The 27,958-nt window shown below is 34.9% G+C and overlaps 2 protein-coding genes and 1 pseudogene across 5 annotated transcripts in view; 1 reads left to right on the top strand and 2 right to left on the bottom strand.

Annotated features, from left to right (window-relative positions):
- Positions 1 to 26,642, top strand: ZUP1 (zinc finger containing ubiquitin peptidase 1). 4 transcript variants are annotated; one of them, XM_019418169.2, is made up of 11 exons: positions 1 to 266; positions 2,067 to 2,642; positions 7,842 to 7,919; positions 11,125 to 11,235; positions 12,844 to 12,965; positions 14,915 to 15,083; positions 16,594 to 16,782; positions 17,420 to 17,585; positions 21,439 to 21,590; positions 22,699 to 22,919; positions 26,399 to 26,642. In XM_019418169.2, exons 2-11 carry the CDS (start codon positions 2,081 to 2,083, stop codon positions 26,444 to 26,446), a joined length of 1,818 nt encoding a protein of 605 aa, XP_019273714.1. In that variant the 5' UTR covers positions 1 to 266; positions 2,067 to 2,080; the 3' UTR covers positions 26,447 to 26,642. The 4 variants fall into 4 exon arrangements, with proteins under 4 accessions (XP_019273714.1, XP_019273716.1, XP_019273715.1 ...); XM_019418171.2 differs by lacking the exon at positions 22,699 to 22,919; XM_019418170.2 differs by lacking the exon at positions 7,842 to 7,919.
- LOC109248525 (eukaryotic peptide chain release factor subunit 1-like) lies at positions 8,595 to 10,575 on the bottom strand (annotated as a pseudogene).
- Positions 9,298 to 27,958, bottom strand: part of RSPH4A (radial spoke head component 4A) — a 35,069-nt gene continuing 16,408 nt past the window's right edge. The window contains exon 7 of the mRNA XM_053904544.1: positions 9,298 to 10,978. The gene's annotated coding sequence lies outside the window, so the exon portion shown is untranslated. The remainder of the gene's footprint in view (positions 10,979 to 27,958) is intronic.

The following is a 27,958-nucleotide window of genomic DNA, read 5'->3' on the forward strand; positions in this document are numbered from 1 at the left end:
GCTGGGAGCCTTTTCCTTCCCGGGGACAGAGGAAGAGCTTTTTTGAATGTGTGGAAGCGAAAGTATTTTGGAGTCGTCAGTTTTTTTTTCCTTGGTTAACTGTGAACTTCTGGATATAGGGAGAGCCTGCCTCAGGCTTTCAGGCCCGTTAAGGTAATCGACGCTGCGCGTGCCCTTTTCTGCCCGAGAGCCAGAAGGAGTCAGCTGCGGACCCGAAGAGGAAGCCAAGCATAGGACAGTGTGGCCGCGGCCGGATCTTCGGGCCGGTAGGAACTAAAGGTCCCATCCCTTATTCCCCCGGCCTAAACTTTAACCTACTCAGTGCCTGCTCTGCTTCTGGTTCCTGGACGTTGGCGCCGACTTTTGGGCACACTTGGCCTTGCGGCATTCGGCCCTTACGGCTTCTCTTACCACCTACCTACCCTGGCATCTGTCACCAGCCTCCTTACATCTCTCACCCACTTGTTCTGATCACACTGGGAGTTCAGGCGTATCCCTCTGAGTCTAGCCGTGCCCCAGCCCCGGGAAAAGAAGAAAGTCTAGGCATGACGTTGGTTCAGCTGGTGGTTTGGAATTTCGTTCTAAAATCGAAGACTATTTTCACTTGTCTTAAGGGGAATAAGAAAATTAAGGACCATGTAGGGAGTTCTTATGAAACTAAATTTATTTAAATGATGGGAATTTCCTTATTCTTTTCCTGCTTGTTTTTCAATAATCCTTAGCTGGACAAAGGTTGTGGCAGTGATGGCTTTTTAAAAATTCTAACAAAATCACATTTTTTCGGCATCCAGTATTTTATTAGTCCATAAAACCTTAAAAAGACTGCCAGTGTAGTACAGTTCATTTTATAGATTGAACCTCAAAGAGATGAGATGTTTTACCTAAAATTTTGAAACCTGAAATTGTAATCCAGGTCTCTTGGCTCTGGAATTGGTGCTCTTTTCTACCATGGTCAACTTTGAGTTGAGAGGACAGCCTCTCAAAAGGTTTGCCTAACCATTTTCTGGCTGTGGTGACCTATCTGAGCCAGGGTTTCCTCCAGATAGAATGATGATAATGTACTTAAATTACTTTGATATACCTAAAGCTTTTTAACTGTTAACTACTGAGTTAAGATGTGTTTATTTACCCTCCCCATTGTTAACAACTTTAAGTTTCTGTGTTTAGATACTTCAGTTGATAAGGTTTTTTGTTTTTTGTTTTTAGTTTTCCCTTAACTGAGTTATCTTACTTGGACAGTTTTATAAACATTTTTTTTTTCCTTTATCTCAGACCAGACATGTTTTTTGAAATACTTTAAATATTGGGGTGCCTGGGTGGCTCAGTCGGTTAAGTGTCTGACTTTGGCTCAGGTCATGATCTCACAGTTTGTGAGTTCGAGCCCCACATCAGGCTCTGTGCTGACAGCTCAGAGCCTGGAGCCTGCTTGGAATTCTGTGTCTCCCCCTCTCTCTGCCCCTCCCCTACTCACGCTCTGTGTCTCTCTGTCTCTCAATAATAAATAAACGTTAAAAAAATTATTAAATACTTTAAATATTATGTATTTTAATTTGAATTATTAAAATTCAAATTTTTGGATTTTTATTCAAAAATAAATTTGTTTTATTGAAACCATAAACTTGAAATATAGTAGTGAAATTTTGGTTCAGATTTGTAAATAAGTTTGTATATTTGAGGGACAATTAAGTTCATTGAAGATATCTTCATCTAAACAATCCAGTTTTAAGTAAATACTTGTTGGGGCGCCTGGGTGGCGCAGTCGGTTAAGCGTCCGACTTCAGCCAGGTCACGATCTCGCGGTCCGTGAGTTCGAGCCCCGCGTCAGGCTCTGGGCTGATGGCTCGGAGCCTGGAGCCTGTTTCCGATTCTGTGTCTCCCTCTCTCTCTGCCCCTCCCCCGTTCATGCTCTGTCTCTCTCTGTCCCAAAAATAAATAAAAAAATGTTGAAAAAAAAAAAATTAAGTAAATACTTGTTAAAAATGTGTTCCAAATCATTTTATAAAGTGCATTTCTTTTTCTTCAGTCTTATTTTCAAACTTAACATAGTATTATATTTTTTTTTCTAGCTCCCTGATGTACTATGCTTTCTTGTGATATTTGTGGTGAAACAGTAACCTCAGAACCAGACATGAAGGCTCACCTTCTAATTGTTCACATGGAAAATGAAGTTATATGTCCATTTTGCAAGTTGTCAGGCATGAATTATGATGAAATGTGTTTTCATATTGAAACTGCTCATTTTGAGCAGAATGAACTCGAAAGAAGCTTTGCCAGGATCAATACAATACAGTATAGAACTTCAGATAACAGGAAGGACAACACTTTACAATGTAGAATGGAAGTTAATTCTAGTGTCCATTCAGCTTGTGCATCTAATCATCCAAAAATTTTGGCTCAAAGCCTGCCTAATGATGGTACTTTAAAACAGAAAGCCTTTTATTCAGAGAACTTAACTGAAGCTAGAAAGTTCCTCAAAAGTAAGGAAAAAGAGTGTGACCTATCCAAAATAAAAGGATCAATTTATGAAACAACGTATAGTCCTCCAGAATGTCCCTTCTGTGGAAGAATAGAAGATTGTAGTCAAGATATGGAAAATCATGTGAAAACAAAACATGCTAATCTTTTAGACACTCCATCAGAAGGTAAGATGTTAATATTATGTAATAAGTAACAGTAGTCCTGGTTTAATATGTGGTATCCTAAAAGTTGGCTTGTAAATCAAATTATTGCCAATGTGTTTTGAAATTCAGTTTATAGTATTATTCATTTGCTATTATTGCAATATAAAAAATACTATTATGGAAAAGAATTTTGATTCAGATAATAAGTGTTTCAACTACATTGAGAGTAGTTTTAAAACCTTTCTGAGGAGAAATACACTCAGTCATTTTCCAAGGGGCATTCTTTTACTTACTTCTAGCTCAGTGGCATCTGAACTGGCTTGGGCTCTGATTTACTGTGGTTCTGAGTTTGACTCTTTTAGATCAGAGAATGCACTCTGTGATTTTAGCTCTTTTAAATGTGTTGAAGCTTCTTTTATCTCCCAAGATACTGTATATGATCTATCTTGGTACATGTTCCATGGACACTTGGGAAAGAAAAGTATATTCTGCTTTTGTTGGGTTGAATGTTCTAAATTTGTCACTTAGATCATTTTGTTTGTATTCAGATCTTCTGTATCCTTGCTGATTTCCTATCTAGTACTAGTTCTACCAGTTTTTGAAAGTGGGCTGTTGTGGTTCACAATTATAATTGTGTAGTTGTCTATTTTTTCTTTCAGCTCTATCAGGTTTTATTTCATGTATTTGGAGGCTTTGTTGCTGATGCATACAGTACATTGAGAATCTTCTCTTTTTCCTTACTGTTGAGTTTTAAGAATAATTTATTTTGGATACAAGTGCTTGATCAGATATGTGTTTCACAAATATTTTTTCCCAGCCTGGAATTTGTCTTCTCATTCTCTTAACAATGTCTTTCCCAGAGCAGAAATTTTCACTTTTAATGAAGTGCAACTTCCTTGATTTCTTCTTTCATGGATTGTGCTTTGGATGTTGTTTCTAAAAACTCATCACCAAACCTAAAGTCACCTTTCCTATCTTCTAGAAGTTTTATAGTTTTGAATTTTACACTCAAGTCTGTGTTTCATTTGAGTTAATATTTTAAAAGGAGTAAGGAGAGTATTTAGATTCATTTTTTTTTAATTAATAAGTGTTATTTTTTAAAACCATTTCAGGTTTACAACAAAATTAAGTACAAAGTACAGAGAATATCCATATACTCACTGTCCCCGTATACTTACATCCTGTTTCACTATCAATATCTGTATCAGGTGATACATGTGTTATAATCGGTGAACTTACAATGACCCATCATTATCACCCAAAGTCGACAGTGTCCATTAAGTCGACAGTTTCCATTCCAGACCTTAATGGAAGGTCTATATAATTCACTCTTGGTGTTATATATTCTACAAGTTTTGACAAATGTGTAATAACAAATACCATTTTAGTTATCATGCAGAGTAGTTTCACTTCCCTAAAAATCTTATGTGCTTCACCTACTCATTCCTCCCCTACTCCCAAGCTACTCCTGGCAATCACTGATCTTTTTACTATCTCCGTATTTTTGCCTTTTTCAGAATGTCATTGGAATCATACAGTATATAGCTTTTTTAGGTTGGTTTCTTTTACTTAGTAATGTGCATTTCAGTTTTCTCTACATCTTTTCATGGCTTGACAGCTCTTTTTTTTTTTTTTTTTTTAGGGATGAATAATATTGCATTGTCTGAATGTACCACAGTATATTTATCCATTCACCTACCAAGGAACATCTTGGTTGTTTCCAAGTTTTGGCAGTTAGAAATAAAGCTGCTATAAACATCCAGGTGCAGGTTTTTGTATGGACAGAAATTTTCGATTCCTTTGGGTAAATACTAAGGAATGTGATTACTAGATTGTATAATAATAGTGTGTTTAATTTTAACAAGAAACTGCCAAACTCTGAAAGAGTGGCAACACCATTTTGCATTGCCACCAGCTGTGAATGAGAGTTCCTGTTGCTCCACATCCTCATCAGCATTTGGTATTGTCAGTATTCCAGATTATGGCCATTCTGATATTTGTGTTGTGGTATCTCAATTTAATTTTAAGTGCTGCTCATTAATATAACATGGGTATCTTTTCAAATGCTTAATTACCATCTGTATATCTTCTTTGGTGAAGTATCTGTGAAGGTCTTTGGCCCACATTTTAATCTTGTATTTTGTTTTCTTATTGCTGATTTTTAAGGGTTCTTTGTATATTTTGGATAACAGATCTTCATTACATGTATCTTTTGCAAATATTTTCTCCCATTCTGTGGCTTCACTTCCTATTCTCTTTGACATTGTTTTTTGCAGAGTAGAAATTTTTTTTAATGAAGTCTACCTTATCAATTATGTTATACCTTCATTTTGCCTTTGGTGTTGTTATTGCCATACCCTAAGTCATTTAAGTTTTCTCCTGTTATCTTCTAGGGATGTCATGGTTTTGCATTTTATGTTTAGGTCTATGATCCATTTTCAAGTTAATTTTTTCAAAGGATGTAAGGTCTGACTCTAGATTCATTTTCTTTGCATTTTGATGTCCCCATGTTGCAGCACCATTTGCTGAAAAGATTTTCTTTGCTTCATAGTTTTGCCTTTGCTTCTTTGTCAAAGATTAGTTGACTGGGCTATTAGTCTATTTCTGGGCTCTCTGCTCTGTTCCATTGATCTATTTGTTCTTTTTTCAGTACCACAGTATCTTGATATTATAACTTTATAGTAAGTCTTAAAGTCAGGTAGTGCCAGTCGTTTGACTTTGTTCTTTTTCAATATTGTTTGTATTGGTTATTCTGAATCTTTTGCCTCTTCATATACATTTTAGAATCAGTTTTTTGATATCCATAAAATAACTTGCTGGGATTTTTATTGGAATTGCATAGAATCTATAGATAAAGTTGGGAAAAATAGACATTATGGCAATATTGAGTCTTCCTATTTTGAAGAAGAAATATCTCTCACCTTAGTTGTTCTTTGATTTCTTTCATCAGAATTTTGTATTTTTTCTCATGTATACCCTGTGTATTTCGTTAGGTTTTTACCTAAGGGTTTCTTTTTTTTTTTTTTTTTTTTAATTTTCCTGATCGTGTCTTGGTCCATTTCGTCTAGTTTACAAATTTATGTCATAGTTCATATTATAACTTTATTCTCTTTTAAATGTACATGGGACATGTAGTGATGCCCCCTTTTTATTTCAGAGTTAACAATTTGTGTTCTCTTTTTTCTTAGCTTGACTAGAGGCCTTTTGGTTTCATTGATTTTCTCTGTTTTCTCTTTCATTGATTTCTGCTCCAAATTTTTTTCTTCATTATTTCTTCTGCTTATCTTGGGTTTGATTTGTTCTTTTTATAGTTTTCTGAAGTGGAAACTTAGATGCTTTATCTTCTTTTCTGATACATGTGTTCATTGTTCTAAGTTTCCTTCTACGCATTGCTTTTGCTGCATTGCACACATTTTAAGTTGTACTTTCACTTTCATTTATTTTTTTTTAAAGACTACATTTTTTTTTTTAGGTTTATTTATGTACTTTGAGAGAGGGAGGGAGGGAGGGAGGGAGGGAGGGAGAGAGAGAGAAAGAACAAACAAGTGGGGAGGGGCAGAGAGACAGGGAGAGAGAGAATCCCAAGCAGGCTTTGCATGGTCAGCAGAGCCCAGAGAGAGAAAGAACAAACAAGTGGGGAGGGGCAGAGAGACAGGGAGAGAGAGAATCCCAAGCAGGCTTTGCATGGTCAGCAGAGCCCAATGCAGGGATTGAACCCACAAACTGCGAAATCATGATCTGAGCTGAAGTTGGACACTTAACCAACTGAACCACCCATGCACCCTTTAAATTTCATTTAGTTCAAAATTTTAAAATTTCCCTTGGGATTTCTTTGATACATTATTTAGGTGTGTGTTTAATTTCCAAGTATTTGGGGATTTTTCAGCTCTTTATGTTAGTTACTTTTTGTTTATTTCCATTGTAGTTTGAGAGAAGATATTGTATCATTTTAATTCTTTAAATTTCTTAAGATGTAATGGCCTAGATTATGTTTTGTGGCCTAGAATGTGGTCTTAGTGAATGTTTTATTTATTTAAAAAATTTTTTTTAATGTTTTTATTTATTTTTGAGACAGAGAGAGATAGAGCATGAGCAGGGGAGGGGCAGAGAGAGAGGGAGACACAGAATCTGAAGCAGGCTCCAGGCTCTGAGCAGTCAGCACAGAGCCCGACGCGGGGCTCAAACTCAAACTGTGAGATCATGACCTGAGCTGAAGTTGGATGCCCAACTGACTGAGCCACCCAGGCGCCTTCTTAGTGAATGTTTTATACAAGCTTGAGCAGAAAGTATATTCTGCTGTTGTTGGATGAACTTGTGTAGAGGTGTCTATTATATCCAGTTGATTGATGGTACAGTTGAGTTCAATTACTGTATATCCTTACTTATTTCCTCCCGCTGGATTTGTCTACTTCTAAAAGAGGAGTGTTAAAAATTTTCTAACTGTATAATAGCGAATCCATCTGTTTCTTCTTGCAGTTCTGTTAATTTTTGCCTCATGTGGTTTTTTTAATGTTTATCTTTGAGAAAGAGAGACGGAGTGCCAGTGGAGGAGGGGCAGAGAGAGAAGGAGACACAGAATCCAACGCAGGCTCCAGGTCTGAGCTGTCAGCACAGAGCCTGATGCGGGGCTTAAACTCACAAACCGTGAGATCATGGCCTGAGCTGAAGTCTGACGCTTAACCACCTGAGACACCTAGGTGCCCCTTGCCTCATGTATTTTGACACTCTGTTGTTAGGCACATACACATTAAGGATTATTATGTCTGCTTGGAGTATTGAACCCTCTGTCATTATGTAGTGCCCCCCTTATCCTGGATAATATTCCTTGTTCTGAAATCTGCCCTCTCTGAAATCAATAGAGCTACTCCTGGTACTTTGTATTTGTTTTTGATTAGTGTTAGCATGCTGCATCTTTCTCCTTTCTTTCAGTTTTAATCTGTAAGTGTATTTATATTTAAAGTGAATTTCATATAGGCAAAATACAGGTAGATTTTGTACTTTATTCCACCCTGACAGTCTGTCTTTTAATGGGTATGTTTAGACCAGTGATGTTTAAAGTGATTATTCCTACAGTGGAATTAATATATCTACCATATTTTTTACTGTATTCTATTTTTTGCCCTTGTTCTTTGCTTCTTTTGTTTTCTACTTTTTTTCTGTCTTTTGTGGTTTAATTGAGCATTTCATATGATTTGATTTTATCTCTGTTGGGAAAGACAGTTCATGCATGCAGTCTTTCTACCCCTACTTGGCCACATAAGAATGAACCTTGGGCCCAGAATACTTCCTTATCAAGAGGTAAGAGTCCTCACAGCCTGTGTTTGGAAATATCTTTCCCTGTTTCAGGCAACAAGTATACTCCTTTGTTTTGCTTAAGCATGTGTGTCATATGGCACCTGCTAGATCTATCCTGTCTCCTTCATTCTACTAGATCTGTCCTCTGTCCTTCATTCTGTGACACAAGAGCAGTGTGTACAGACCAGTTGCCCTGTGATGGCTGCTGGAAGAGACCCATGGGCCATTGCAGACTAATGTCTAATACTGAAGGTGATCTTATTCTTTCTCTTCTCTGTGTGTTTCTCTATGTTTACTATGAGTTAAATATTCTCTCCAGTGCTTGACTGCGTGTTTTCCTTGGTGATTTTGGTGTCAAGATGCAGTGTTTGGACTTCTACTCCTGGTAACAGGCAAGAGATGTCACTTGCTCAATTAATGCTCTCCTTTCTTAGCATATCAGTTATCCTTGTTTTTACTTTTTTTAGTGCTTGGCCTAGAGTTTGCAGTTTTATTAAGAACTAATCTAAGTCTAATTTTAGGTAACACTGTATCACTGTATGAGTACAAGGACCTTATATTAATAAAATATTCCTAATTCCTTCCCTTGTCCTTTGTGTCATCGTTGTCATTTATTTCACATAAATGTAAGCACACATATGTATACATACATATATATATATACACACACACAAATAATTGAATGCATTGTTGCTATTTTTATTTTGAATAAACTTAAGTCTTACATCTTACATCAATTAATGAGAAAAATCAAAGTTTTTATTATACCTTCACTTATGTCTTTTCTGATGCTCTTCCTTTATGGAAATCCATGTTTCTGACTAATATCATTTTCCTTCTCTCTGAATAACTTCTTTTAACATTTTTTGCAAGGCAGGTCTACTGGCAATAATTTCTCTCAATTTTTATTTGTCTGAGAAATTCTTTATTTTTCCTTCACTTTTGACAGATTATTTTGAAGGATATAGAATTTTAGGTTGGTAGAGTTGTTTTTTTTTTTTTTCTGGAAAATTTAAATATTTCACTCCTGTCTTTTATTAGTTGAATGGCTTCTGAGAAGTCGTATGTAATTTTCATATTTGTTTCTCTATAAGTAGGGTGTTTTTTTTCCTCTGGCTTCTTTCGAGACTTTTTATCTTTGACTTTCTGAAGTTTGAATATGATATGCCTAGATGTAGTTGTTTTGGCATTTACTATGCTTGGTGTTTTTTGAGCTTCCAAGATCTATAGTTTGATGTCTGACATTAATTTGGGGATGTTCTCAGTCATCATTGCTTTAAATAATACTTTTGTTCCTTTCTTTCTCTCCTGGTGTTCCTATTTTGTGTATGTTACACCTTTTGCAGTTCTCCCACAGTTTTTGGATATGCGGGATATTGAGGGGTTTTTTTGTTTTTTAGGGTTTTTTTTTTATCTTTTTCTCTTTACATTTTGGGAAATTTTATGTTTCTCATTTCATTTTGGGAAATACTTCTTGTCATATCCTCACACACAGAGATTCTTTCCTCAGCCGTGTTCAGCCTACTAATGAGCCCAAGTGTTTGATCTCTAGCATTTCTTTTTTTTCATGTCACTTTTATTAACTTTTGAAGATTTATAGCACTTAAATCATGTTTGCTTATGTGTATGAAGGTTAAAAAAATTTTTTTTCCAGAAAATTAAAGAGCAACCAATTCATCATCAAGTAAAGTAAAAACTGGGTTTCTTTCTAAATTAGTCCAAAGTAGCATTTAGGAACTTAGTTGTAGGTTGCAATGTTGGCACCATGGCAAAGCCAAGTGTAGGGTTGGATCTGGTTTTGTTTTGGTTTTCTTTTCAGTATCTGATGCTCCTGGATTAAGTTCTGAAAATGGTCCAATTTTAAGACAGGGATCTGCTTGGATTCCAGCAGGGGTATGCTTCTTGGGTTGGATGCTGCAGGGTGAGGCACATTTTGTGGGACTCATGTCAACTACCTATTAGTTACCAAGGTAAAAAAATTCATCGTGTCCTCCTTTGTGTTCTGTAGAACTCAGCTCAGTATTGCAAGATTCTTCCAATTCCACCAAATCCGTTCACAGACTGGGATCTTTCTTATCACAATTTCCAGTGTAGCTCCAAATTTTTTATAGTTGTGAGCAAACCATTCCAGCAGGGACATGTTCTTAATCAGCTCATGTACCTGTCCTGTCAGTGAAATGAGATTTATCATCTTATTCTGCAGTTAGAGAATTTTCTCCTCTTCTGTGCCTTGACAATGAGGAATATTTCTCATTATATCCAGATTTTCATAAACTGTTAGAATCTTTACAGCTCCCACTTCCAAAACCTTTAGTGTATCTTCGGCTCCAAAACAGTACTTGTCTGTTCTTGGCTGATTTCACCCAAATATTGAATTAATTTCTCTTTTTGAATGAATTTCATTGGAAAGAACATCAGTAGATAACTCAATAGCTTGTTTTTCATTTTCACCACCATGGGATATATCAACTAATTTTAAATCTTTTGATTGCAGCCTCTGACCAGACATATCAGATTGACTTAGTTCAGTTTTAAAGTCAGCTGATCCAGCTAAAATGAGACGAGTCACATCTACTTTGTGGAAATAAACAGCTTCATAGCAGTCTCAGCAACTTTCTAAATACTATTATTCCACTTCCAGACCAGGCCTTACATGCATGGTTGCTTAGCTCAGTCCTTTCACTATGGGTTCCTCTTCCGTGACTGACATAAGGTCTTGGCCTTGGGGAGGTACTGCCTCTGTCCTGGGCAAGCTGCACCTCTCTGCTTGCAGTACTGCTTGATAAATGCAGCTCTTTGATCTTCTGCTCCCAAACAGGCTATGATCCCAATTCCAAGCTTTATGCTGAATGCTCTATGCTTAATTTCACATCTCACCACTTAGTTTGGGGAGAGGGTACTGAGAATTTAGTTCCTAAAATGGCCCCTACTTACCATTTTGATTTTCCTTTATACTTTTCTTTTCTTGCTTTGACTATAGATCTGAATGCTTATTATTAACTTTTTCTTTTATTATCGTGGTAAGAGAGATTTGTGCTTTTGTTCAGTCTTCCATTTTGACCCTAGAAGTAGAAAATAGCTTTAAATCCAACTACAAAGATCTTTGATTTATTTAATAAGGTTAGTGGGCAGTGGACATTCTTTGACTTAGGGTGAAAAATCTAAAAGTTTTAAAAATAAAACCAACTGAACTATATCTCTGAAACAGACCATGATCAACCACTGTATGACTGTCCTATGTGTGGGCTCATCTGTACAAATTACCATATTCTCCAGGAACATGTTGACTTACATTTGGAAGAAAGCAGCTTTGGACAAGGTATGTTGATATATTTCAAAATAAGAATCTCATGGTTTAATTTCTACTTCCTACGATACATCTAATTTTTGGAGTAGTGATATAGAGAAACAAAGTAATGTAGCTTCAACTTTTTAGAAGTTGTTTCACAGAAAAGTTGTATGGGATGAATTGTAACCAACAACTAAACTCGTGGTGTGTACCCCAGAGTTTTGCCCCAGAACACCAATATTGAGAAAACAGTGATATATGGTATAATTTAAAAAATCTGTTTGGTGAAGTTAAGGCTTCATGAAAGGCTTAATGAACTAGGAAGCTGTCAAATGGCACATAAAATTTAAAAAGTATATATGAACTATATGACTTAAACGTTTTTCAGGTTCATTTCCGATTTGCCTAGTTTCTTATATTATCGCTTATTAGTTTTGTTCGTGACTCTACAATTTTTTCTCTGCCTCCTATCTTTTTAAATAGTGGCATTGATTAAGTAGTCATTGTGGTACATTACAAGTGGAAAGATTCTATATGAGTTTCAGAGTTCCACTGAAGTAAGACCCTAAGAGCAACCAATTGTATTCTATTGGGTTTTAGTTTCTTAAGTTACATTGTTATCTCCTGTTAATTCAGGGGTCTTTAGTGTCCATTATTATTGTTCCTAATACCAGTCAGTGAGTTTCATGGGCAACATTTCCTTGCTCACTCAGCCTAATCCCCAAATGAAAATTATTGGAACAAAGATGGAACAGTCCTCCATTCTGGTAGTTCTCTCCTAACTACAGTGGGAAAATAACTCTCTGAAGCTGAATGTCCACTAATTCTTATTTTGTTTATGATAGACTTTGTACGGGTACATAGATTATTCTGTAAGCCTATAGTGGATAATGAAAGGTATGGCCTGAGTGAATCACTGTAGATAGCATCAAAAGTACTCTAAAAATCAGTTGGAAACTGCTTATCTCTAGCAGTGAAAGTGGGGACCAAATAACTAAATAGGAAGATGTGATAGAGGCTGAGAGATTTGGAAGGAAAGAAAGAATATTCAAATACATATTAAACTATCAAATTGGAGGTCAGGGAAACAAGATGCTGGCCAGAAGCCACTGACTAATGGATCTGTGGGATATTGGCTAGAGAGGAAACAGGGCAAGATATTACAAAGTTGTACTGTTTGTTTGAGATCAGACTGTAATTAAGTGGCACTTTGAAAACATATTTTTATGCTCTTTATTATTTCCTTTTCTCCCCTCAGTTTATTTTAAATGCCAACCTGCCTTATTTGTGTTAGTAAAGAACACTAATGAAGAGTATTACTTAATATCTCCAAGTTCTGGTTTCCTTAGTAGAGAATACCTAACTTCCTAAGTTTGTTACGAGGATCAAATGAGGTCATTAATGAAAAATGCTTGTCACAGCCTAACTACTCAGTGAGTAGTAGGGATTTAGATGGAGGTTCTACACTTATGGAAGCTGTTCACCTTCTGCCAGAAAAAGTGTTTCCATGACATCACAGTCATGAATAAATATCAAAATAATAGCATATACTCCCTTTTAAAAATATGAATTAACATATAATAAGTAAGATTTATATTCAGAAGTTATTTTATTCTAAACATTAAAAATATCTAATAGGCATAGATAGAGTCCAGTGTTCTAGAGATCTAGAATTGGCTCATCAGCTTCAACAAGAAGAAGACAGAAAGAGGAGATCTGAAGAATCACAACAAGAAATGGGAGAATTTCAGAAGCTGCAGGTACAAAGATTAAATAACAATGTAATATTTTGCTTTGGTGGAGTTCTTTTCAAACAGTCTGTCAAGACTGCAGCCTATTATTTTTGTCCGTGTTTATATACAAAATATTTTTTATAAATATTTATTTATTTTGAGAGAGCAAGAGAGCACAAGCAGGGGAGGGGCAGAGAGAAGGGGAGAGAGAATCCCAAGTAGGCTTTGCACTGGCAGCACAGAGCTAGACACAGGGCTTGATCCCACAAAGAGTGAGATCATGACCTGAGCTGAAATCAAGAGTCGGATGCTTAACTGACTAAGCCACCCAGGCGCCCCCCAAAGTATTTTTTTTTTACATATACATTTATAATTCATAACAGCCACCATTTGTAAGTACTTACTCTGGTCATGTATTGAGATAAGCACTTCATATGTAGTATCTCAAAATCTTTACAACTCCATAAGTAACAGATGAAGAAATGGAGACAAAGAGTGCTTACATAGCTTAACTTCTTCAGGTTCAGGCTGTATTAAATGGTTAAAGCCTGGATTCAAACTCATGTAAATTGATAGGGCAAATTAGGGAACTGAGACTCAGAATTTAACTGTTTATACAGATTCTTAAACATTACTCTTTCTGAAGCTCAATGCTAATCAATTTACTCTCCCATCTGAGTGTTACTCTTAACGATTGCAATTCAGGCACTCAAAAAGAGCAATTTTTAATGGAAAATGCGTTTTTGATGATATTTGAGGCTTTATCTTATTTTGATGGTGGTATCTGCTGAACTAAACTGGCAGCAGCTATATATATATATGTATATGTATTTTTTATTTATTTATTTATTTTAAGTAGTCTTCATGCTCAGAGCGGGGCTTGAACTCAACCTGAGATCAAGAGTTGTATGCTCTGCTGAGCCAGCCAGGTGCCCCGAATGCGTTTACATTTTTAATAGATGTTTCTACTTTTTTCAATCCTAATTGCTGTGGACTATGGTGTTATCTGTGCTAATAATGCTCAGAGTTTCTAAATGTTCTTTTTCCATGTGCTGATAGGATTATGTATAAATAAAAAGGATTTATGATTGAATAGGTTTGAAAGTATTCAGTTAAACAGGTTTGTATACTTCAAGATTTCTCAGAACCTTTCATATTCTAATGTGCATTGTACATAATCATAATTTTCTCAGATTTACTTGACCTCTGAGTTTGTCTTCTCAGATACCTCACATAGGACTGTGCAATTCTCGCTTTCGAATATCTGATTTAGGCTATTTTTCTCCTTGGTGATTCATTTATTTGCAAAACATTTTCCCACTAGGATTCAGAGGAGGAAAATAAGTTGGTGTTTCCTAAGTTTTTTTTACCTTACATAATTTTCAACATTATCAATACACAAGGTTTCCAGTATTTAAGGGAGTTTGCTATGTAACTTTGCAAGTTGTTTAGATTTCAAAACTTTTTCCATAGAGGCTGTGTTATACATTTGAGATTCTCTATCCAGTATGCAAAAAAAACCAATTAATTTACTATGTAGAATTATTGCCTGAATGAAGTATGGATTAAGTAAGCCTTCATAAGCTAGCCTCAGAATCAAATAACAAATACTGACAAATTTTCTTCAATAAATCAGTGCTATATTCAGAACTCATCTGCCTTTTTCAGTATGTTTAGTAGGAAGACAGGATTCACTACTTTCCCTACTACAAGGAAAGCAAATCTCTCGCTATGGTGGTGGTTTATAGAGAAAGGCTGTCATTAACTCAGGGGTGTGTGTGTGTGTGTGTGTGTGTGTGTGTGTGTGTGTGTGTGTGTGTTATTTATCTTTAATAAAAATCTTTAAGTTGATTTGTATAAAAGTCTATAAACCAGAATGTTTCAAAATGCATTTCTAAATAAAATTGTAGTACGTTTCCATCCTCACTGAGGTAAAGAGGCATAAAAATTAAGTGATTCATTTTTATGTTTGATAGAGACAATATGGTTTAGATAATTCTGGAGGATACAAACAACAGCAACTACGTAATATGGAGATAGAAGTCAATAGGGGAAGAATGCATCCATCTGAATTTCATAGAAGAAAAGCTGATATGATGGAATCACTAGCTATTGGTATTGATGATGGAAAAACAAAAACTTCTGGTGAGTTCTTAAACATCCAAACCATTATTTTAATATTTCATATGTCAACGAAGTAATAATAAGAATTATTTGAATTTTGCTTAATTTTTGTAAGCCATAGTTTATCTACTTTTAGGTGAGACTGTTCAAATAATTATTTTAAAATAAACCATTTTTTAAATTTCTGTACTTCTATTTTTATGATGAATTAATCACTTAAAAATATCTCCTTATCAATGCTGTAACATTTAATGTAACATGCTGTAACATTTAATAATCAATTATATAGCATTTTAATTGTTCTTTTTCTTGATTCTAAGTCTTATCTTTTAAAGTTCCTTGGAAATGGTTTACATATATTTCTATCTTTCGTATGCTAGGCACAACTACAACACTTGGTTCATTTAATTGTTTTGATTTATTGACTCTCATCTTGTTAAGGACAAAACCCATTTTCCCATAGGATACCCTCAATTCAAATGAAAAGAATCCAGTGACTGCCTTTTTCGTGCCACATACTGTAGGAGAAAGTATCAGCTACCCAATTAAGACCTTCCTGCCCATAAGCTTCACAGAATCTGTAGAGTAAATATAGTATACACAAAAAACTGTAGTGTTCTGCCACGACAGAATATACCTAATGCGTAGGAGGCACAGCAAATAAATGTGGTGAGGGTTCAGAGAAAGAGGACCTTTGTGTTTGGGTTTTGGAATCAGGAAAGGGGTCTATAAAGACATGAGCATTTGATCTTTGGAGTGTCTGTAGGGTTCCAAAATACCCTATAGGGTATTTTGGTATTACAGGATTGCATGGAGGGAAGGGACAGAGTCTGATATACCCTGTCCTAACATCTTGTTTATCTATATTGTAGCACTTACTATAATAGTCTGAGTCCACGAGATTTCAAGGAACATTATTATATATATCTTTTGTAATTTTAGCACTTAGCATAGTGCTAGGTATATAAAAAGTGCTTATCAGATATTATAATTGAATGGAAATTCCATGGGCAAAATGTTTAATGTGTTCGGTTAGGCCACAGCCAGAATTATGTCAAGAAGAATGGTTTGAAAAAAGGTAAGTCAGAATGATAGCTTGCTGTGGGGCTTCATATACCATGGATTATAACCATTCTATAGATAATAGCAAGTTATTGAAGTTTTTAAATTGGGAGCAAATTGATTAGGACTGAGCTTCAGAGAGAGTAATGTCTAGCAGTATGTATAATAATAGATAATAATATCATTCATTCAATAGTATACTTTTATGTGCTCGGCCTGGTAGGTGCAGAAATGAAAGGTGCGAACAATTTCAATTCAATGTAATTAGTAGTGTGCTAGTGTTAGGAAACTTGTATCATAGTAATAAGAAAGACATGAACTAAGGTTGTAACAGTAAAAACATAAAATGGAATTGACAGGATTTAGAAGGGACCCCTGAGGGAGAGACTGATAACTAGAAATATATGAGACAGCCATAGAAAATGTTAGCTTACGCTTCTAAATCTTCTAAATCTCTTTTCTATTTTAGGAATTATTGAAGCACTTTATAGATACTATCAGAATGCTGCCACAGAGGTGAGGCGTGTGTGGCTTTCTACAGAGGTGGATCACTTTCATTCATCTTTTGGTGACAAAGGTTGGGGTTGTGGTTACAGAAATTTCCAAATGCTACTTTCATCATTACTGCGAAATGATGCTTATGATGATTGCTTGAAAGGTATGTGAAATACAAGACTCTGAACCTGTCAGCTGATATAACATACAGTTGACCCTTGAAAAACATGAGTTTGAACCGCATAGGTGCACTTATACAGAATTGTTTACAGTGCAGTATTGTAAATGTATTTTCCTTATGCTTTTCCTTTTTTTCCTTATGATTTTCTTTTCTCTAGTTTACTTTATTGTAAGAATACTGTATATAATATGTATAACATATAAAATATGTGTTAATTGACTGTTAGGTTTATGTTTCTTCATAAGTCTTCCAGTCAACAATAAGTTATTCGTAGTGAAGTTTTTGACCAGCAAAAACTTTCATGCGGATTTTTGACTGTGCAGGGGGTCAGTGCCCCAGCCCCTGCATTGTTCAAGGATCAACTATACATATAATATGGAATGAGTTAATAAATCGTATTCACAATTCATAGCTTTAATGAGGAAGCATTTTAGTGGATATTTACATTAAAAACCTGAATTCATGTTGGAGAAAGAGAAAATGTTGTAATAAAAATGTCAAGAATGATGGTCTTTAAAAAGTGTGTTGTAGGTCCTGTGGAGTATATGGCATACAGCTAAATGGTATGATTCATTACTTCAGTAACTGTCATGTAACATGTTTGCTTGTATAATTTTAGGTATGTCAATTCCTTGCATTCCAAAAATCCAGTCTATGATTGAAGATGCATGGAAGGAAGGTTTTGATCCTCAGGGTGCCTCTCAACTTAATAACAGGTTACAGGGAACAAAGGCCTGGATCGGAGCATGTGAAGTGTATACACTTCTGACCTCCCTAAGGGTAAAGTATGTACCTAAAAGTCCAAGTTAAGGTTATTGCCATCTCTGGGAAGTTTCCTTTGTTGTTGTTTTTTTCGTTTATCAAAGAGACCGCTAAAAAATAAAATTTAAGTGGCACTGAAACACTTATACTGAAAACCAACAGTTCAGTCCCTATCTCATGTTCCTCTCTGTTCTCAAGTCCTGTTTCTCAGAGGCAGCTGTTACTCCCATTGTTTCCAAATAATATGCGTTCAGGGCCTTTTTTTTTCTTTTTTTGGTTTATCAGTTTTAGATGTCTGCTGCATTTCCCTGACATGTCCTACCTGTGTTCACCCTCAATGCTTGTAATTTAGTTAAATTTCACTTTTTTATTAAGTTAAAGTCAGAGTTTACATCATGACTGTATTAATATTATTCATTGCTGATTTTATTTCCTTTCCTGAAAAGGTTTTAAAAAATTTACTTGAATTAAGGATTGCCTTTTCTTTCCCCTTTTACTATTGACTGCATCATGGTCTCAAGCTTTTCTAAACACTCCACTTAACGTAATCTGTGGCTTTCCTATTCCTGAACACCTCCTCCTTGAAGCCCTCTATTGTCTTTGCTCTAGTCTGGATTATTTGCCTCCTAGATCCCCTTGAAAGCTATAATCATCTAGCATTTCTTCATTGTTTTCTTGGAGTCTGAATTTTTTTCTGGATTCCATGTCTTTATCTTTTTTGGATTACTCTTCTGCTTAAACACATCTTTCATTAGGTTCCTAAGGAAAGATGCCTAGTCCTAATTACTTAAATGATAGTTTGGGTGGCTATATTCTTCTAAATTCAAAGTCATTTTCAGATCAAATTAAGTTTTTACCCTGGTGACTTCTAGCAGTCAGTATTACTATTGAGAAGGTAAGATGTCATCTGATTTTCATTCCTTTTATGTGTAACCTACTTATTTTCTCTGAAAGTTTTTTGCATCATCTCTTAGCCCTGCTGTTATGAAATTTCACCGTGAATGTGAGGCTTCAATTCCTTGTATTGGGCATTTGGTTTTCCTTCTGAATCTGGAATTATGAGTTGTAAGGTGTCAGTGTAGTGGTTTAGAGCTTGGACTTTGTGGAGTCTGACTGCCTACAATTGATTCTAGTTTTCCTGCTTATTAGCTGTATGACTTAGTTTGTCTGTAGTCTTTTGCCACCATTGAAAAAAAAACATGTAAAAATAACTGCCTCATAGAGTTGTAGTAATATTAAATGAGGTCATAAAGTCCTTAGAACTGTGACTGGCATGTACTAAGAGCTCAGGTTAACTGTTGTTTGATAATTATGATCTCTCCATTTTTTTTATTCTTCTTTCTAGAACTTTGTTAGTTGGCCAGTGAACCTCGATATTAAGTTTATTGGTTAAGTTTCATTTTTCATCTTTGTTTTTGTTTTACTATCTAGATTTACTCAACTTTATCTCCCAACTATTTTATTCAAATTTGTATCTTAGCAATCATGTTTTTTAATTTTAAGGGTAATTTCATAGCATCATAGTCTTTTATGTTGCAAAAATTTTTTTCCAACATTTTGTTTCTTTCTATTCCTTGCATTTTGTACTTTCTTCTGTGTTAATTTGTTTTCATGTCTATTTTAGTCTTTTGCATTTTGAGGGCTTTCTTCTAACTTTTATAAATCCTTAGTTGTCCATTCCTAGGGTGAGGAATGAGGCACTAAAAAGGTCCTGTAGGATTGCATGGAGCTAGCAGATGAGCAGACTATTAGGTAGAAGCTTGCTGTTTGGTTGGGGAACTCTCAAATTTCAATATAGGAAGGGATGTTTTCTCAGAGGCCATTCAGAGAAGAGTTCTCACTCTTCTGCCTTGAGCTCCTGCATTGATGGAGGGGGTGTTTAAGGAGAGATTTGCCTTCTTTATGCAAACTTTCAATTCATTTCACATTTATAGCTGTATTACTACTCTCCCTAATACTTAGTGCCTCTAAGCTTCTAGCCTCTCTGGAATTTTAAGACAGTTGTCTATTTCTTTGCATTCACTTTTATGTTTTCTTTTCTGCGTTTCATTTTCCAAAAATGCAGGGCAGTTTTGTCTGTCTCCATTTTCTTTGTCTTTGGGTGTTTGGATCATTTACTTTTTCAGTATTATGTTGTTGGGCTTTCAAGAGGGAACAGAGATAGATGCTTGTGATCATCTTTAATGGAACGTTTGCCATTAAGCTTCATGGCTCTGTGTTTTCCTTTATGTTTGCTTTACATCATTTCTATCATATTAATTGATTAGATTCAGCAGTAAAAAATATTTCTTAACTTTTAAGTAGGAAAACTTCGTATAATGACTTTCTTGAATTTTTTAAATCAAAAGGACGATTTTAATGCCCTCTAAATTTATTTATTTTTCTTTTTTTCTTCTTGCCAGTCTTTTCACACTTTCAGGTTATGTATATGTCATGTACTGAGTTTTAAATCAGGTTTAAGGAAAGGAAAATTTCTGTCTAAAATACCTGATATATCCAGCTTTTTTCTGGGTGACTGAAATAGTTTAATCTTTGAGTAAAGCCTTTTCGATGCCCTTCTCTGCATTTGTTTACTACTTGTTTAAATGTCTTCCTTTTCCTGTTTATGAGTTATATTCTATAGGGCACTATTCAAATTCTAAATCTAAACATGTGGTCAATTTTCTAACCCAAAAACCCTGTACCTACTTTTTAACAGTTTATCCAGAAATTCATTTCAGCATTTGAAACTCAGTAGTAATCAGTTGAAAGTTACCAACACAAAACTTGCTAAGGCTAAAGATAGCAACCATTATAGTTTTGGTGTATTTGGAGATTTTATTGTTAGGAAAGACAAGGACAGGGTATCCATGCTATACTTTAAAATGACAGTAAAGCTTGTAATTGCTTTTGGTTATACCTGACCTTTTGAAAATAATCGATGAGAAATGTCAACAGTGCTTCTAGTTAAAATAATTTTGTTTACTCAAGGTTGACTTTCTCTTGTGGAAGGGATACCACTGTGGTCTAGTGCCAAATAGGGGATGGGTGGGTGTACAGATGGGAGCACATGCAGGGTTTTTCTGAGATCTTTCCAGGTATTATTTTCTTGTCTATTATTGGAATTTGTGAGAGCCAACAGGAAAAATGTTCAGGATCTTTTTGACACATGTAAATGGCTATTGCAGAATTAAAATTAGAAGTCAGCTTCTAATTGATCATCAGGTTTAGAGACTTTAGAATGAAAGTTGTGTCTCAGGTTATATGAAGAGGACTTTTAAAAACCAAATATGGTCCTTATTTACTATTCATGGAGATTTCTATGTCAGAAAAGGTTTGTAACTTTTAGATCAGTCATCAACCTTATTATGAAGTTATTTAAATAATTATTCATAAAATGACAATAAAATTTATATTCATTTTCTTCTTAGGAAAATACTGATGAGATCAAAGTAGTTCTAAATTAAAACTTTTTTTTGTATTTGATAACTCCATTGATGAAAATGTTTTAAAAAATATTCTCCAGTGTTATGCTAAGTGAAATAAGCCATACAGAGAAAGACAGATACCATATGGTTTCACTCTTATGTGGATCCTGAGAAACTTAACAGAAACCCATGGGGGAGGGGAAAGAAAAAAAAAAAAAGGTTAGAGTGGAAGAGAGCCAAAGCATAAGAGACTCTTAAAAACTGAGAACAAACTGAGGGTTGATGGGGGTGCGAGGGAGGGGAGGGTGGGTGATGGGTATTGAGGAGGGCACCTTTTGGGATGAGCACTGGGTGTTGTATGGAAACCAATTTGACAATAAACTTCATATATTGAAAAAAATAATAAAAATTAAAAAAATAAAAAATTAAAAGTATTCTCCAAATAATCCATTTTGTCAATTTTTTATAGGTGCCACATTGTTGATTTTCATAAGTCAACTGGCCCTTTGGGTACACATCCTCGTTTATTTGAATGGATATTGAACTATTATTCTTCAGAGAGAGAAGGGAGTCCAAAAGTAGTGTGTACATCTAAGCCACCTATCTATCTTCAGCATCAAGGTTGGTATAACACTAGATAGTAAGTGTAACTTATAAGATAATGCCTTTATATAGGACAACTAGTTGGCTTTTGCTTTAGGACAGGTTAAGATTATGATAATGGGGAGGGGGAGAGTATTGTGACCTTAGTCTGATTTTCAGAGCCACATTATCATTACAGTACCTTCCTGGGTAACGAAGGGTGCTATCCCTGGCATATTCTGGGCCACCTGTTTCACTCTTCCTTTCTTATTTATCCCTTACTTCTTTTAGGTCTTCACCTCTGTCGCTTCAGTGAGTCCTTCCCTGATCACCTTGTATTTAAAATTCTATCTTGTTATCTCAAACCCTCACCATTAGTATTTTTTGTGTTTCTTCCCTGCTTTATTTTTTTGTATCTAACACAATATATGCTTACTTATTTAACTTGTTTATAGGATATTTCCTCATTTTAGGATATAAACTCCACAAAGGCAGGAATGTTCTGTTTGCTTCTGTAAAGCTAACTTCCTGGAATAGTGCCTAGCACATGGATAGTTGGTAAATTTTGTTGAATGGGTGATTTGAATCAATAGTAATAGGAGAAGTAAATGTTGAGGATTTCATCATTTAGGAATATAAGCTATAAAGATCAAACCTTCTCCATTGAAATTCTAGTATATAAATTTATTTTTGTTGACCTTTTGGAATCATGAGACGTTTTGTTCCATGGTAGGTAATTTTCAAATGCTTTCATCTGAGATCATTTGAATAAGAAGGATCAAGGGATTAGGAAAGAAAAACTAAAATATATGGCACAGTAGACAGAATTTTTTGTAATGAAGCCTTTAGAAAAGAAAAGTTGAACAAGACAAAACTGAAGGTTAGGAAATAGAACTAAAACTATTGTGTCTTCAGAGTGAGAGAGCTCATATACCTACAGTCAGAGGGACTGGCAGTATTTATATTCAAAACACACGTGTGCACACACTACATACAGAGAGTATATAATATAGTGTATAGACATATATAGAGTGTATAGAGTGTATAGAGTATAGACATATATAACTTATGTCTATACATATAGAAATAGTTATGACACACACACACACACACACATATATATAGCTGTTATTTTATTTTTTGATAGGTCATAGTCGAACAGTTGTTGGAATTGAAGAGAGAAAAAACCGAACATTATGTTTACTAATATTTGATCCTGGATGTCCTTCTCGAGAAATGCAGAAACTATTAAAGCAAGACATGGAGGCTAGCAATCTCAAGCAACTTCGGAAATTTGTAGGAAATTTAAAACATAAGCAATACCAGATAGTGGCAGTAGAGGGTGTTCTTTCTTCAGAGGAGAAAGTTGTAAGTATCTCAATTATTTGATTATGTGATGCTTAACAAGTTGAACTTTCAGGAGTTTAAATTTTTTAGTTAAAATCAGTGTTATCCCTTTGTATCTCATTCTGCATTACTAAGTTGGCAAAGATATATTGGTTTTGTATCATTTAATTTCTGGAGTGGGCATCTTTAAATTTCAAATGCTACCTAATGACTTTTTTTACTTTTTTTTTTTTGAGAGAGAGAGGGCACAAGTGAGCAAGGGACAGAGAGAAAGAGAGACAGAAATAGAGAGACAGAAAGAATCCAACGAGGGGTAGAGAGGGAGAGAGAGAAATGGGCCTCACCCGAAGCAGGGCTTGTGCTCACCTGATGTGGGACTCAAAACTCACGAACTGTGAGATCATGACCTGAGCCGAAGTCAGATGCTTAACCAACTGAGCCACCCAGGCGCCCTACCTAATGACTTTCCAATACTTTACTCAGAGCTTCATAAAAATATTTAACTGTATAATATGTAATTGTTAATGTCAGACAAGTAATGAAAGTGGCAACATATATGGTCTAAAGAAACCTAACTTATTCCAAGAAGACCTAATGTATATTGGTCTTAATATAATTATTGTTCATTAAATGTGATTCTTGTGATTCTTAAGGCTCTGTTTTATGCACTTGGACTTACTGGATAATACACAGTTCTAGAATTCAACTTCAGTACAGTTGCCTCTTTATCCCTTACAAGTTAAGTGTTGACTGGTACATTATAGAAGAATTTCTAGAGATTGAAAACCCTCCTCCACTTGGTATAAACTGAAGCTATGTTGTGGCATATCAAGTCTAGAAAATGCAGTTCCCAGAATCTTAAAAGAAAAAAAAAATGTTCCTATTAGAATACTCCACATAGATTTGTTTCCCTCTGAGGAGATAAGAGATGACTAGAGAAGAGCATTTATGAAGAGTAACAGGATTATGGGAGGAAGGACTGAAATTGCTTGAAATGAGAGAACTAGAGCAATCTTTTCAGGCTCACAACTTGGGATATAAAGGCTAAGATTGTTTTAAGAGGTTCTTCCATTTAATTATGATATCTTAAAGGTTTCTTTGCAGTGACTTAAATGCCAAAATTGCATTCATTTTTTTCACCCTGTCATAAATTTGGCTGCAAAAAGTTAGAGATTAACAAATTTTATTTATTTACTTATTTATTTTTGACTTCTTAAATCCAGTAAACATACCGGGTTTGTCTTAATTCCAGTAAACATACAGTGTTATATTAGTTTCAGGTGTACAATATAGTGATAAAACAATTCTATACATTATTCAGTGCCCATCAAGATGAGTGTACTCTTAATCCCCATCATGTATCCCACCCACTTCCCCTCTGGTAACCATCTGTTTGTTCTCTATAGTTAAGAGTTTATTTTGATTAATTTTAATCATTATAAAATACAAAAGTGCTTGATAATCAATACACAGATAACTTTTTTGAAAGCATAGGTGATGTTAAATATTATCATGGAGCCTGGCTGAACACTTTAGTTAGCTGTTAACTTTCTTGTTTTGAAAACTGAGACAGTAGTAATATTAGAATACTAAAAATGTACATTTGCTACTGCTCCTCTATTCTTTTTTTTTTTTTTTTTTTTTTTTTTTTGTGAGTCATGGAGAGTAGCTGTGTCTTTAACCGAAAAGAATTAGAACTTGGCTGACGATGTGCAATAGTGCCAGATAGAGAAGAAATGATAATATGATATAATTGTAATTTTAATAAAAGCAACACTTTCTAATGCTTATTTTATGCTGGGCACCATCATAAGCACTTTACACATATATTAACTAATAGCTGTATGACTGCTCTATAGAGTAGGCACTATTATTTCCATTTTACAAATGAGGATGTTTATGCTCAGAAAAGTTGTTATACTTCTAAAGTCACGCAGCTGCTAAGTAACAGGAGGCAGGATTCCGATTCAGTCCATTTACATCCAGAGTCCTGCCCTATATTGCTTCTTCTGTGAGAATACAAAGTCTCATCATTTTCATGTTTGCTAATTAAGCTTATGTGTGAACAATTCACTTTCATTGTTGAAAACATAGGATACTATTTTTGAAAAAAAAAAAAATCAGTAAACGTTTTTGCATGTTGCTTTCAAACCTATGTTTTTGTTTCTTCCTTTTTTTTTTTTAATCACTGTGTCTTACAGTTAGTTATTCTGTCATTTTTACAGTGCTTTTATACACTCTAGGAAGTCAGCAAATACTGATATACTGATTGATCTGGATATCACCAGGTAGAAACCTGCACCTTTAAATAAGGGCACATTAATGACTTTACTTTTATTTCATGTTTGTTTTTATTTTTTTTATAGCTCATTTTAAAACATCTTTTCCCTAAGTGAGAACTATGATTTTAATTGTAGGAATTTCAGAACAAATTTAGTATTTTAAAATATTCCAAAATGTAGATGTTTGTAACTGAATTTTATGTTTTGTTCTTCATATTTGGAGTTTAATTAATTATAATATTGTAATAATATGCAGCTCTTACTCAAGGAGAGGAATCAAGTTTCACAAAACTTTGTTTTATCCTGGCAGCTGTCTTATAATTACCTTAATACATTCCTACCATATTTTGAGTATCTAATAATTCCAAACTGTTGTAGATGTTCAAGTACTTGTTTAGGTGAAAGCATTTATGTTAGAAAATAACTTCTAATGCATTTCAGTTCAGTAATGCATACAAATCTATTTAATAGCCATGTTCCTCAATTCTTTTCATATTTTGATACATTGTGGTTAAATTACATCACTGCATTCTTTGTTTTCCATTGTGTAATCCTTGCACTCTAGACTTAACTTTGTTTTAAATTAGCTTGGTAAATTAGCCTTGATTTGTAACTCACGTTCTGAAGATAGAACACGTTTAGAGATAATTTCTTTATCTGTTTATACATGTCTCTTTCTGTGAGCCAGCATTTTTACTTAAAAAATATGGTTGTTTTTTTTTTTTTTTATGTTTATTTATTTTTGAGAGAGAGAGAAAGAGAGAGAGGCAGAACGTGAGTCGGGGAGGGGCAGAGAGAGGGAGGCACAGAATCTGAAGCAGGCTCCAGGCTCTGAGCTGTCAGCACAGAGCCCAACATGGGGCTCAAACTCACAGACCATGAGATCATGAACTGAGCTGAAGTTGAACATTTAACCGACTGAGCCACCCAGGGGCCCTGCATTTTTACTTTTGACTCCTTATTCCTTAAAATAGTGACATTTCCTTTTTACTTTCTGTTTTGTCTTCATCTGGTATTTTTGTTTAATTTCTTTTTTTGCCTGGCTTTAAAAATGTTTATCCCTAATCACCTAAGTTTGAAGTTGTAAGTTTTCTTAAGGAATTTTCATTATCTTGAAAAAATTTCCAGATTTTATTTCTTATGTTAGATAAATAATATGTATTCTAAATAATGGACTTCTTGCTTAAAATTAACAGTTTTTTAAAATTCCTTTTCAAGGCCAGGAGACAAGCATCTCAAGTCTTTACAGCTGAGAAGATTCCTTGAAGAATTAAGCATGTCAGTGACTATGGAATTTTACTTTATTTTCCAAATTGAGATACTAAACTCCCTAATACAACTTATGAGTCTGAATTCTCTAAATATTCAACTTGTAATTTAATTTATAAAATGTCTAAATCATACCTTGAGTACCTCATTGTTCAGTAATTATTTCAATAAACTATTTCATTTGCATTATGAATTCTGTGTTTCCTCTCTTATCCGTATTTTAGAAACTAGTTTTGTATGATAGTCATATGTAATATTTATTGGGTCCTTAGTGGTGTTAGGTATTCTTAGTATGTTCCATGTATTAATTAGTTTAATCTTCAAAATAGTTCTGTGAGACAAATTCCGTTAGTCCTGTGAGGAAGCTGAATGTCTGTAAGGTTAGTAATTTGCCCAAGAAAATGATTGTAATCCAGGGTGTGAACCCAGGCTTTCTCATTTCCAAGCTGAAGCTCTTTCCGTTATAGCATTCTGCTCTCTTGTAAAACATATATAATGAAATTCCCTGCTCATTACTTAGAAATAACCTTAATATTTAACAGAGGGATTTGCTTTTGTTAAATGTTTATACCTTACCCATACAACTTTGAATTGGAATTTCGTGTTTAATATGTCCTGTAGGAAAGAAACTTTCAGATTCATGTTGGATGTGTCAAGTAAGGTTGCAAGCAGGCATCCTACTAGAGCCAATTTGAGCAGAAGGGAATGCACTGAAAGAATGTCAAGAGCTCAGAGAAGACACAGGTAACTAAGAAACTGTGCTGGAACAAAGGCAGTTCTAGAGGCTAGATTTACAGCAGAATAATCCGTCTAGGAGCCGAGGTAGAATGTCTCTGTACAAAATTCAGATTCTAGAGAGGGCACATCTGATTGGCAGGAGACTATGCCATGGGACGGTAGATAAGAAAATGGATATTATACAACAACAACCAAAGGCAACACCATGAATAAAAAGAACATACTTGAAGTTTTATAAATATCATCTACTCCATCAAATAGTAAAAGCTGCGTTCCTACGAATGAATAATATTGCCAATTGGAAAATTCTGGAAATCATCCGTTCTAATATTCTGTCCTTCAGACTGGTAACCAGGCTTCTACTTTATCCTGTTTCATGCCACCATTTCCTCTTATCTAGATAATGTGATAATCCCCTAACTCGTCTCCCAGTCTTGATCCTTTATTAGTCAGTCTTCCACATATAAGCCAAATGTTCTAAGGTATAGATGCGATTTTATCACTTCCTACCTGAGTCCTCTTCATTGCTCCTGGATTCCAACAATCTGGACCCTGCTTACCTCCAGACTCGTCTCTCCCCACTCTCAAAGTTCCACTCCTTCCAGCCTAGAGTCCTTTGCCAAAAAAAATAGCTTACGCTACCTACGACCCTTCTCCCCTTAGTTGTCCACCTCTTGGGAGTGCTTTCTTCATGGCTGAAATCCAGGTTAAATGCACCCTCTAAGTGTTTGATAGCACTGTTTTTTTTTAAAGCATAGATCAGTGTTTTGT

Source organism: Panthera pardus, unplaced genomic scaffold (assembly GCF_024362965.1).
Source record: "Panthera pardus isolate Hobbes unplaced genomic scaffold, ASM2436296v1 HiC_scaffold_17, whole genome shotgun sequence".
Taxonomy (NCBI): domain Eukaryota; kingdom Metazoa; phylum Chordata; class Mammalia; order Carnivora; family Felidae; genus Panthera; species Panthera pardus.